At 36.9% G+C, this 13180-nt stretch overlaps 2 protein-coding genes across 3 annotated transcripts; both read left to right on the top strand.

Annotated features, from left to right (window-relative positions):
- The first annotated feature begins 602 nt into the window (after positions 1–602).
- On the top strand, positions 603–6847 carry selenoe (selenoprotein e). Of its 2 annotated transcripts, none has more exons than XM_034298879.2 (5): positions 603–1188; positions 3815–3959; positions 5496–5572; positions 5819–5897; positions 6533–6847. In XM_034298879.2, the coding sequence occupies exons 2-5, from the start codon at positions 3843–3845 to the stop codon at positions 6674–6676; spliced, it is 417 nt and encodes a 138-aa protein (XP_034154770.1). In that variant the 5' UTR covers positions 603–1188; positions 3815–3842; the 3' UTR covers positions 6677–6847. The 2 variants fall into 2 exon arrangements, with proteins under 2 accessions (XP_034154770.1, XP_026786837.1); XM_026931036.3 differs by lacking the exon at positions 603–1188 and adding an exon at positions 2778–2903.
- Positions 6848–6993: 146 nt separating this feature from the next.
- On the top strand, positions 6994–12387 carry zgc:112294 (transmembrane protein 17A). Its single transcript, XM_026931035.3, has 4 exons — positions 6994–7346; positions 8448–8554; positions 9502–9615; positions 9693–12387. Exons 1-4 carry the CDS (start codon positions 7217–7219, stop codon positions 9999–10001), a joined length of 660 nt encoding a protein of 219 aa, XP_026786836.3. The 5' UTR covers positions 6994–7216; the 3' UTR covers positions 10002–12387.
- The last annotated feature ends 793 nt before the right edge of the window (positions 12388–13180 follow it).

Below are 13180 nucleotides of genomic sequence, written 5' to 3'. Positions count from 1 at the left end.
GAGTGTGGAGGAAACCAAAAAGGTTGTTTTTTTTTTTTTAAAGAAGAGGAAAAAGTAAACAAAGAGGATGAGAGCCTGCAGCTGAAAATGGCTTCCGCTTCCTCATTATGCATGCCGTAGCTGTGTTAAGAGCATGGTTAACACAGGGACAGGGTTATAGTGTGTGTGTTTGTGTGCATGTGTGTGTGTGTGTGTGTGTGTGTGTGTGTGTTAGGATGTCCCGCTGCTAAAACAGAGGAAAGGACAGGATGAGTTTCCTAAACGTCTCAGCTGATCCTAATCCAGGCATAAGTGACTCATGAGGGATGAAGGGATGTTTGTAAGAGGAGGTGTGAGGCATCAGGAATAAATATCAGGAATATGAGGAACCTGCACAGGCTTGTGAACAATGTGAATACGTTTCACAGATGTGGCTGTAACACTTGCGTAACACTGAAATGTTCCTGTTCAGGCACACAAAGTCCTCTCGTCCTCACACTAATTCCTCTCTCTCTCTCTACCTACCCTGAAGGTTACTTTGGACAGAAGCTCAGACAGTGAGACAGAGAGGAGGAATCAGGAAGAGCAGAGAGATAGAGGGGGAGAGAGAGAGAGGATGGGACAGAGATGGAGAGGTATAGAAAGCGGGAGAAAGAGATAGAAAGGTGAAAAAAGAAAGAAAAGCGAGAAGGAGGACTATGGTGAGGGAGTGAGTGGAGAAAAAGCAAGACTTAGAGGTGGGATAGAGAGATAGAGAGGAGAGAAAGAAAGAGAGGGGGAAGACATGAAGCTAGAGGGATAAAGAGAGAGAGCAAGAGAAAGAGGAGAAGACAGTGAGAGGAAGAAAGAGCAAGAATTAGAGGTGGGATAGAGAGATAGAGAAATAGAGGAAGAGAAGTGAGAAAGAAAGATTAAGACAGATAGTAAGAGAGCAAAAAAAATGGAGCTGAGATTTTAAGAGAGATAGAGGAGGGGAGGAAGAAAAGAGTGAAAGGAAAAGATGATGGAAAATAAGATGGAGAGAGAGAGATGGAGAGGGATGAGATGGAGGGGAACAAGTAAGAAACGAGGAGAGATGAGAGAGGAAGAAAAATGGAAGGAGATAGCGAAGGGAAGTGGAGAGAGAGGAAAAGAGGGAAAAATACGGAATAGAAAGCGGACATGGAGGAGAGAGGAGAAGAAGGGGTGGTCGTCATGATATAGTGTAAGGTGGGTCAGTTGGTTTCCTATGGACAGTGGTTTCTTTAAACTGTGTATCTTTGTGTGTGAGACAGGAAACACAGCGCCCTCTGTTGGTCATTTACTGTTAATGCACAACCTCAGTATAAAATATTGTAATGGAGTTAAACAACATGTTACAACATGCTTGTTGTATTTATTCCCACCTTCTCTGGGGTCTGGCATATTTGAAGTTTAAATCATTTTGTAATATCTACTATATCAATCACTATCAATACAACGGATAAAAAATGAAACCAAGCTAAATCATGTCAAAACATTTTCCACCCTCAACATGAAATTACGACATATAAAAATTAAGTGAAAAACAATCAGAAACTTTTTTAGGGAAAAATGGGAAAAATGAAAAAAGTTACAATAACCTAGTTGCATATACGTGCACACCCCTAAACTAATACTTTGTTGAAGCAGCTTTTGATTTTCTTACTCAACTCAGTGTTTTTTGACTTGGCAATATTTTCCCACTCTTTCTTGCAAAACATTCTAGATCTATCAAATTGTAAGGGCGTCTTCTGTGCACAACTCGCTTCAGGTCACGCTACAGATTTTCAGTTGGAGTCAGGACTGTGCTTTGGCTAGATCATTCAAAAACATTGATCTTCTTTTGGTTAAGCCATTCCTTTGTTGATTTGGATGTATGCTTTGCGTCATCGTCATGCTGAAAAGTGAAATTCCTTTTGATCTTCAGCTTACTAGCAGACAACTGAAAGTTCTGCACTAAAATCGACTGGTATTTGTAGCTATTCATGATTCCCTCCACCTTGATAAAAGCCCCAATTCTGGCTGAAGAAAATCTGCCCTAAAGCATGATGCTGCCACCACCATGCTTCACCGTGGGTATGGTGTTCTTTTGGTGATGTGATTTATTTTGCACCAAACATACCTTTTATAATTGGTCTCATCAGACCATAACACATTTTGCCACATGGTTTAGGGGGATTTAGTTGGGCTTGGATGTTTGTTATGAGAAGGGCTTCCATCTAGCCATGCTACCCCATAGCCCAGACATGAAGAATACAAGAGATTGTTGTCACATGCTGAGAGTAATCAGTACTTGTCAGATATTCCTGCAGCTCCTTTAATGTTGCTGTAGGTCTCTTGGAAGCCTCCCAGGTAAGTTTTTGTCTTGCTCTTTTTTGTAAATTTTGGAGGGATCTCCTGTCCTTGGTGCTGTCACTGTGGTGTTCCATTTTCTCTATTTGTTCATGATGGCCTTTACGGTGTTCCATGGTACAACTAGTGTTTTGCAAATTCTTTTTTATCCTTCTCCTTCTCTGATACCTTTCAACAAGTGAGATATCTGGTATCTAATCAGTGATATCTGATGGATTTTCCCAGACCACCATGCATATCATTTTGTTGTTGTTGTTGTTGGTGGTGGTGGTTTGTCTCTGAATACTCAGGGTTTGATGGGTGTTAGCTGTTATAAGTTTATAGATTTTCGTATCACAGTTATTCTAAACGTGCATTTCCTACATTTGTTTAGCCCTGTGTGTTACGTCAGTCTCTGCTGAAATGTCAGCACTGAACAAAATACTGATAAGAAAAAGACTCTCACACTCTGACAGTATAAGGGACCAGTAGATTCAGTGAACTGTGTAAACAGTCTCAGCTCTCAGAGGTCGTGACCGCTGACTTATTCAATGCACCAGGACCAGTATTGAGGGAATTATGTGCTTCATTGAGTGAGTTATGAGCAGCTTTCATTTCTGTTGCAGTACATTAACATGTTAAAGTCAGTGTTGTGTGAGAAAGTGTGCAGTGCAGTGGTGTGTGTTGTTGGACTGTGGGAAACACTGATAAAACTTCAGCTGCTCATTTACACCAGAAATTGTTGAACTAAAAGCCATGACATGCACTCGATTAGGCTAGGTTTATAGTTTTATTTATATTTAGCTTTTCAGATTGGATTTCAGTAAAACATATGTAATAAGTGTACAATATGGAACAATTTCACCCTTATAGCCCTTATAACTTTTTTTAACAGTGAATATGAGAAAAAATGCATTTAACTGTTCAAAAACTGTATTAACCCATCTCAGTAACAGATAATTTTTATCACTGAAAATTAATAATAATAATAATAATAATAATAATAAATGAGGGAATTGCACCCATAATCTTCAGGAAACTGAAACGATGCAGCTTCCTGTCGAACATGTGACTTGTGGAATATTCCAAATATGAATGTGTTCAGGTAACAGGCTTATTTTTAGTTAAAAATTAACAGTGACTATTAACTAAAATAAATTTTTATGTATGTTTCACAAATGAGAGGTTAATTCGCACATCAGTGCAAAAATAATAACATTATTAATGATTATATTTCAAGGTAACGAGTAGGTAGTGGGCTGGGTTTTCTAACTGTTGTAGAGGTTTTATTAGTGTTTTAAGTCATTTACATGAAACATACACAAAGGTTGTTGTCAAGAAGACTTTACAGGTGTTTAAAATTACCTTTATTTTCATAAAATTATAAAATCTGTCTGTTTGCTTTCATATGCCGAAAAGAGACAGGGCCCTAAAACGACACTAGACAGACCAATCAGGCTTTGCCACATGCGTACAGTTATCAATACACCTGTATTTCTCACAGACGGTTTCCAGTGCTGTGAGATTTCACCATGTGGCTCTCACTGCTGGTCCTCCTGGCTCTCTGTGCCACGGGAAAAACAGAGGAAAACACGACACAGAGTCCAGCAGGAAAAGAAAAACTCATCATTGCCAGAGGAAAACTGATCGTGAGTAGTTTTATAGAGAATCTGGACAGTTTTGTGGTTATGTTGCAAAATGATGCCAGGTCAAAACATATGTTTACAACCAATCATATAGTCAGAGAATCAGTGTGGAACTGAAATATAGACATTAAACCCAGGTAGACAAAAAAGGGACAGACAGACAACTAGATTTGTCACTTTGTGCAATTTTTGTCTTGTACATGTTATTAGAGTGTATTATTCAAATAAAAGTACTTTTTTTAAAAAAAATTTAAAATTACATGTCTTGTACATGGTATTATAATAATAAAAGTACTTATAAAATGACTAGCGGTAGATGAAGTAGAGGTAAAACTGCAAATAACCACTTTTAGTGAAAAATAGCTACAGTAGTTCCCAGTTGCATAGGACAGGATTTACATTTCAGAAAAAGTAGTGACAATGGTAATGAAATCAAAACACAAATTAATCAAACTCATGCATTACATTGGTGTATTTTATACCACAGCACTGTTGAATTGTCAAATCTAATTGGTCAGAAAGTGTTTATTTATTTTTCTAAAGTAACAACTCAGACAGTAGTTCCAGCTGTAAGGCAAATCACAGGTTTGTATTAATGCACTCATTCTAATACTGTATGTATGTATCGTTTCTATAGTAACAGCTTTAACATGGGCTTGTATGGTGGACACTCCACATAAACAGATTTAACACATGTAATTGTTGATATGGTGAAGTTTTCTATAAGGAGACTTTTATGTAACAGTTATGGAAGGAGTCTCCAGTGCCAGGGCTTTGTAATAATCAGAGGTAAATCTGCAACTCTAAGATTTCTGACATGGACAGACGGGTTTGTAGCTTCTTAGACAAGACACGCTGACAAGCTGTATTTAAGAAAGAGGAACTGGTGAGGGAGCAACTCTTTATAGCTGCAAGAACAGGTGATTTGTTTCACGGATGTTCCACAACATTAAACGCAGCTAGCTGTAAATAAATAAATATATAATGTGTCGTGTGGTATAAGAGGAATAAAACAGCTTCGGATATACTGGAAAAAAAATCAGTTTTGAGATAACAGTAACTCTGAGTAAGCGTAATGCTGCTCTTCATAAGGCTACATCACACTGCTCTGTTGTTGATTATTTTCCTATAAAAACATATCCTGTCATTTTTTATTCTTTATATATCATCATATGGCAATGAGCATGATACGCTTTATTCGACTGTAAAGTCTGGTCTGTCTCCTGGTATGTAAACTGGTCTTTGTTGTCAGTTACACCAAGAAAAATGATAATATGTGCCACCTGAATAGCTGTTTTTAGCTAATCATAGTAGTTACACCATGTCGACTTGTGCTCTCAATATGCCAATATTGTTCGCCAATTCCTGTGTATTGCTTACTGTGAGTTGCTCAAAATGCAACTCGTTACATTATCTAAATGCTAAAATGGTTTCTACCATAACCACCAGGAGAAGCAGAATGAAAACGAACAAATTATGGAATAAAATAGCTTCTCTTTTCTTAACACTTACGTGTCTGCTTTTGTTTTCTTTTCCGAGGCTCCCAGTGTGGTGGGATGATCCATAAAGAAGATGCCTGAGCTCTACAAGTTCCTCATGGAGCGCTTGGCACTGTAGTATCCTCACATATTAGCATGAATTAGCATGAAAATGGCTGCTCTGAAGTTAAGATTTTAGAAGAAGAGTTTTAGATCTAAAGAGTTTTAGTTTTAGTTCAGCTTCAGTGAAACGTAAAGTGAATTTAGAGCTGCAGTGTTTACTTAAATGCACAACTGGAGCATCTTTGAGTAGTTGTTAAACACTTAAATGCACAACTGGTTAAAGGCATTACATGGTTGTTTGCTTTAACCTGTGTGTGAAAGTCATAATCTGGAGTATGATTCAGGAGACCACAAAAAGCCACGTCTTATCTTCTACAATGACAAGGATGAGGAGGTGAAGGTAAGATGCGCTTCTTTTGAATGTACAGTATACAGCCACATATTATGCAAACGTTTCTGTGGCGTAGCATTGCAGTGCTACAATACACCAGTCAATCAAGACAAGTTTGGTTCACTATTGGTTTTACTTTTAAACATGATGGTAACTATGGTTACCAAATTCTGAATCCTGAAAATTGCATGGATTTACTTTTATACATGATGGTAACTATGGTTACCAATTTTGGATCATGAAAATTGAATGCTTTTACTGTGGTAATTAATGGTAACTATGGTTATCAAGTTCTGATAATGGTGTGGTTTTACTTTAGTACTTTATGGTAACTATTCTGAATCCTGAAAATTGCATGGTTTTACTTTGGGACATGATGGTATCTATGGTTACCAAATTCATCATCCTGATAATCATGTGGTTTTACTTTAGTACTTTATGGTAACTATGATTACCAAATTCCACCTCCTGAAAATTCCAACTTTGACCGGAAAGTTGACTCATCTGACTGGAATGTTGTTTATCTAATAGGCTAACGTTCAAACATCATGCATCATCATCTGAGGGAAATCTCCTCACATGTTAGCATGGACTAGCATGAAAATTGTCAACTCATTTGATCAGAAAGTCTTTTTCATCCTCAGATTGTTCCATTGAAGAAGATGAAGGCAGATGAGATCTGTGATCTTCTGGACTCTCTTGGTTTCTACAAGAGGTCACAGAAAGGCGAGGAAGTCCCTGAAGAATTTAAGAACTTCCCCCTGAAGGCACCACGAGACGAACTTTGACCCCTGGTGGCCAACAGCTGTAACTGCACCAAGCAAAATGACGCCTAGGACCTCAAGGCCTCACAATCGGGCCAGGTTCTGGGCTGAGATAGCTTTAGCTTGATGCAGCAGCTGTTTGCAACTAATCAGCTAAATATGATGAATTTCCTAATAAATGGTTTTGAAACCTTTGCATGGTTCTCCAATCAATCATGGAAAATGTTCAGTGCATTTACATCCAGCTGAATGAAGCAGCATCAACTTAGTAGAGATAATGAGAAATTCTTGACAAGCCACTGATTCTGTCAGATCGAATTTCTCTGAACAAAGTGTCTAATTACCACTGTCTAGAAACCCGAATGGTAACTGTTAAGCACTCGGTATATAGTTGGCATATTTAATCAGAATCCAGACGAGGCATATGCAAGACTAAAGCTAATCCCCTGTCAGGGGGATTTAATCTGGTTAACGTTTAGCCATCTGTCTCTAATCTCAGCCGACACAAGAAAGAGCCTCAGATGGGCGAAGTGCAGCATGGCTGAGTGGTTCTGTTAGGCCACCATGCCAGTGTTTTACACCCCAATACCCCAGAATCTGAGAGTGGGTCTGGCACATGCCAGTAGTGCCATATTTATCAACAACAGAACAAGAGATAGCGGATATCTGAAGGGACATGGAGTTGAGAATGAAGGTGAGTGTTAACCTGAAGGTTATGTTTGAAAATTCACATGTAGTTTAGTATGTTTACCAAAATTCTGAGTCCTGCTGGTTGTGTGTTTTACTGCTTTACTTTACGGTAGCTATGTTTACCAAATTCTGAATGTTAATACTTGTGTGTTTTTATTGTGGTGCTGTACAGTAATTATGGTTATCAAATTCTGGATCTTTAAAATTGCAGAGTTTTACTTTGTTAATTTATGCTAACTTTGGTTACTAAAGTCTGAATCTTGATACTTGTGATATGTTTTACTCTTTTTGGTTTATAGTAATTACATTTACCAATTTCTGAATCCAGAAAATTTCATGGTTTTACTACATATATATATATATATATATATATATATATATATATATATATATATATATATATATAAAATATATATATTTTTACCCATACTGATTCCGGAAATTCATGTGCTACAATATGATACATTATGGTTAGTACAGTTACCATGAAACTACCATTTTACTATGGTACTTTATGATATTGTAAGTTTATTAAAATCTATTTCACTATGTATCTTTACAAAGAAGGCAGTATAAAACTACAAATTGTCAGGCTATTACACTTAATAAGCAAAACTGGGGTTAATAAAACATAATATAAGATAAAAATACTTAAAATAAAAACACTCAAATCTTGAATTAAATGCAGAGTTCTACAATGGATACTTTTGTAGGAGATCAAATTTTGGCAGCATGGTGATATATCTGGTAGTGTTGGTGCCTCACTGTTCCAGGGTCGCCAGTTCAATCCTGAGCATTCACATTTCATCAGATATTCATCTTCCAGTACTCTCATTTCCTTCTGTCCTGCAGGTGGATTGGATACTCACAATTTCAAATATATTTCATTTCAGGTTCACAGTTATAATTTTTCAGTGCTGGAAATTAGCACCTCAGCTTCTCAGTTCTACTTTTTTTCTTTGAAAAGCAAACCATAATGCATATATTGTTTCTACAGAGGGGGTATAAGTTGGGAAAAGGGAAGGCCTGTCAATGTGTTCTTTGCAGTTAAAATTTACGTCACAAGCAGCAGAGGGATTTAAAAATATCTCCAACACATTTACAGTTTCCAGCAAGGTTTCATCTCACCTGCCTCTGCAGATGTTTCTCTACTTCAACATGTTCTTCTTTCCTTTCTGGTGGCTCTCCGAGATCGTCATGCTGGACTTAAAGGTGTGTCTTAGTCTTTCAATCTTAGTCTTTCAAATATATGTGTTTCAAATAGAAGGTACATGCATGTTGGAAATCCAGGACAGTTTCATATAAAGCATTTTTATTCTATATTACTGTATTATGAGACATTGGCTTAGCAATAAATGACCATATCTTATATATATTATTTCTATTATTAGAATTAATTATTATTAGACCTTGACTTTAGACCTTGGGCTGGTATAGTGACCCGGAATTGTAACTATCATCGAACTGAAGGTAGTTGGACAGTTTGCCATTTAAGAAATAATCCAGCCAAAAATTATTTTTTTAATTATCACGGCCAAATTATTACCAAATGTATTCAAGCTCATTGTGGTGACAGAAGCCAGTATGGAGATGACTAATAATATTACACTTTCACAATATTGCACTCTTGGAATGAGGCATTAAGACATACTGGAGTCACTGGCATTGTTAAAGCATCACCTTAAGTGACTTCTCAAAGTAAATTTTGCCTGTTTCCACTAAATGATTAACTGGAGGCCACATATTAACTGTGACGTTCCCACAGTCATTGGCTCAAATTACACAATTTGTGGCCACAACTTTGGTATCATAATAATTAATGGTCATCAGATATTTCTTGAAATATTTTCTGGTAGTCTCAATATATTAACTTTTGGTGATGCGTTATTGAAAAATAACCACCATGTCACCTCAGTGGCTTTGTACTGGAGCTGTGAGGCTACTATTGCTAAAAAGTAAGCAAAGGCTATCAAAATATCAAACAAGACAAAGCAAACAAGAGATACCAAGATGTTTTGGATGATTTGGAGTAGATGAGAAACTGTACAAATGACATTTTTTACTGAATTATTCCTTAATAATGGTTTGAGAGAAATGTATGGTAATTATTGCAAGACACTAAATGAATTATTTTGTTTTTATTTTGTTTTTAAACCCAGTTCACCCTACTGCCTGGATACTACCAGTGTCTGATGGTGGTTGGAATGATAATAATTAGCGTACTTGAGGTTCTCCGTGTGTACCTCGGCTATGTTGGGAACCTGAAAGAGAAGGTATATGAGTACGTTTGAGGTAAAGTGTGTGTGTTTGTATGTGTTCATAGTTCTTCCCTTCTCTCTTCTCCTGTAAGGTCCCTGAACTTGCTGCTTTCTGGCTGATCTCTCTAGCCTTCCAGCTGCCCATCCTCCTCTTCTTCCTCACTGATGAAGGCCTGCTAATCCTCCCTCTGGAGCGAGTAATGCACTCTCTGTATCTGGCCTTCCTCCTGGGTGAGGTGTTATCCTCATTTGTGGCTCTGAGGGTCATGACACGGAAACTCGCTCTGCAGTTCCACCTCAGGCAGTTCAGGCCTGTAGACACATCCTCTATGTTCAGCTTCTCCTGTGGAAACAGGAGTGTGTTACCGGTTCTTCCAGTCAGAAATGTCCAACCACAGTGATTAGACATAGGAGCTGTGTTTCATTTGAGTTGTCTCACTGGGCAGCATTTGAACTGTAAAGGAGCCTTGAAAAGCATTGAATTTGAGTCATCATTGATCATAAGTTTTACCTCTGTGACTGTGACATTAGTTGATTCCCAAGGAGGCTGGGAATATTAGTTAATTCAGGGTTTCTGATTCATCTACAGAGTAACCCACAAATCACCCACAAAAAATTTTTTTTATAAAATATTAAGGAAGGACATAAAAATTAAAAGTTCCTGGTTTAAACACTGGGTGTCACTATCATCCAACTGGACCAGCTTCCCTTCTCTTCTTTCCAATTTTCAAAAACGATACTGAAATAAAGTATAGTAGTCCCACATTAATGTTAGAGAGATTCTGAGTAGGCATGAAATACCAAGGAACAACAAAAAAAGAGGACTAAAGCAGATTGGAATATCTAGGGAAGGACTGAAGTAATGAGAGAACATAAGCAGAGAGTGAAATCTGTTACAAAATCCTGATGAAAGAGATACAATTTCCTGTGAACTTTGTAAAAACAGGCCTAAACAAATCTGTTTTTTTCTGTAAAACTGACAAATTAATTTGCTCACTTAAACTGAAAAGCAATTGAATTAACCTGGCCTTTATTAATATATTATGTATATATTATTAGTACAAATAACCTGTGGCCTGTGTCTCCGTATTTATTTCACCATTTGGATAAAAGTTTTGGCACCCTACTCTCATGTAATACACATCATAAGCACATGGTGGCACAATAAAACAATTACACTTACAGCAAATGCTACTGCCAGTAAGCATTCATGGGATGACTCATCACACTAGTTCTCATGCGGCACACACACACACACACACACACACACACACAAACTGCAGTAGGGAATACCACTAGTGTCTGTGTTAATCAGGGTAAAACCTTTAGCAGTATGTGCGAAAGTGTTCTTTTTTTTTTACTTCACAACTTTAGTAACATGTAAAAACAGGTATATTGAAAAAAGACACTGATCATAATTTTTCTGCAAAATCATAAACTGTTATAATACTTGCTTTCTCTGTATTATTAGTGTTTCCCTTGCTAATAGCAATGGTGGTGTCTTTAATATGGCAGTTTGTGGTATACCACATCGCTGCTGACTTCTCGAATCTGATTGGTCAGAAGGTGTTAATTCATTTTCTATAACAGCAGCTCTGACAGTAATACAAATTCGCAAATTTCTGTTAATAATTGCTCTAATATGTTATCATTTCTGTAGTAGCATCCTGCACAGGGACTTGTTTGGTGGACGCTTCACATAAACAGGAAAAAAAAAAAAAAGTGTGTAAATTTTATATGGATTTAGAGAGGCTGGTGAGGGAACTGCTGTTTATAGCTGCTATAATGTAAGTGATAACAGGGACTAACTTGTTTTGTGGCCATTCCAAAACATAAATATTGTAAATACATACAGTGTGTCATTCTTTAATAAATAAAAATCGTAATCAGTGACAAATTCTACAAGAAAGTTTAAGAGGAATAAAACACTTCATGACATGTTATCATAAGAAAAATATCAACTGCTTCGCATCAGGCTACGTTATTGATTATTTTCCTGTAACAGCACACCTCCAAGTGTTATTCCTTACATACTATATGGTACTATATTAGTGCTCGCTATCAATAGATGCTATGCTGAATACACTATAACAGATGCTATGGTAGTCAGTGTGTATGAGTGACACTTCTGAGACAGTTGGAACTGGTGTTATGAAATATAGCAGTGGTGATGATTATGTGATAGGTTTTGTTCACCCCTACAATCATTTTGTCTCATCAGAGTTAGGAGCTGAACTCTGGAACGCTGCTGCTGCTGTTCCAGATGTTCTGCCATCTTTCATTTGCATTAACTTGTTGAATCCGGAGTTTTTCCCAGCGCTGGGAGGACTGAGGAATTTTACTCAGCACAATGACAGAAACTGTGTGCTTCTTTTAAAAATGTCTGGAAAGGTATGTGAATCTATGCGTTTTATTTTCGGTTACAATCTGCTTCTATTAATGAGTATAAAGAATTACTTAATTATACAGTATAACCAAAAAGTAACTTGAATAACACTTTAAAGCAACTTATATTGACAATATAAATGTAATAATAGTGAAGAAGTAAAGCTATAAAACTGCATGCATCCTTTTTTGGCTCATATGAATTTACAGTGTCTTACAAATGACACATCAAACTATATAAAAGAAAAACATTTGATACACAGGCTTTATTAAGATACCATTAATAGATCCTTTAAAAGGTCCCGTTTGGTGTGATTTTTCAGACTTATAAGTTGTATGTCATTTCAGATATTCCATGTAAAGATGGCCTGCTTCACACAAAGCTGATGTAGCAACCTAGCCATCTCTGTGTTAGCAATAGCTAACTTATTATTATTATTATTATTATTATTATTATTATACCAAAGAGAGTGTTGCTACTTGTTGCTTAATGGGGAAAAAAAACATGATTGTAAATCCACCTGTAGCTTCAAAGTTTAGCAATTAAAAGGTTTTGTTTTTGTGATTTTGTTGGGAGTAAAAACTTTTTTTTTAGGTTTTGTATTTTTTAATTTGCTGTTCAATTTTCAAAATTAATTGTGCTATAAACAGCAGGTCAAGCACTTTCGAAACACAGCCTTTTAAACCAATTGGACACTTTGTTATACAATCATCACACTAAATCTGAGGAAATCTGGGGATTCAGCAACAGGTTTGTGTGGGTTATCAAGGTATCCGTGACGAAAAACTCTGGTCATGTGACTCTTTATAACACCCACATGAAATTAAGAGAACTTGTAATTTTAAACACTATAGTTTGCTTTTTGGGTCACAAATACACGAACCTGCATCACATCCCAGATCTAAAACTGGTGTCTGTTAGATTTAAAAGGGTTTGATCACAGCAGCGACTGAAGTGGAAATGGAGAATTTCTCTACAAAGTCAGCATCAGGGACAAAATTTACATTTTCCTAACTAAGCACTAATGTTGCAGCTAAAACTCATGAGTGTAATTTTATATGTGCACCTGTACAGGTACAAAAATCTGACTGACATTTGTATGGCAGTCTCTTTTTCTTGCTCAGTCTTTATTATTCTGTGTGTGTGTGTGTGTGTGTGTGTGAGTGAGTGTGTGTGTGATAAAATATCTCCCTA

The sequence above is a fragment of the Pangasianodon hypophthalmus genome, chromosome 24, assembly GCF_027358585.1.
Source record: "Pangasianodon hypophthalmus isolate fPanHyp1 chromosome 24, fPanHyp1.pri, whole genome shotgun sequence".
Classification (NCBI taxonomy): Eukaryota; Metazoa; Chordata; class Actinopteri; order Siluriformes; family Pangasiidae; genus Pangasianodon; species Pangasianodon hypophthalmus.
This window is presented reverse-complemented; position numbering and strand designations above follow the sequence as displayed.

Coding starts and splice junctions, on each gene's coding strand:
- zgc:112294 (XM_026931035.3), top strand. CDS start 7,217: ATGCCAGTGTTTTACACCCCAATACCCCAGAATCTGAGAGTGGGTCTG. Junction 7,347..8,447: donor ACATGGAGTTGAGAATGAAG/GTGAGTGTTAAC, acceptor ACACATTTACAG/TTTCCAGCAAGGTTTCATCT. Junction 9,616..9,692: donor TTGGGAACCTGAAAGAGAAG/GTATATGAGTAC, acceptor TTCTCCTGTAAG/GTCCCTGAACTTGCTGCTTT.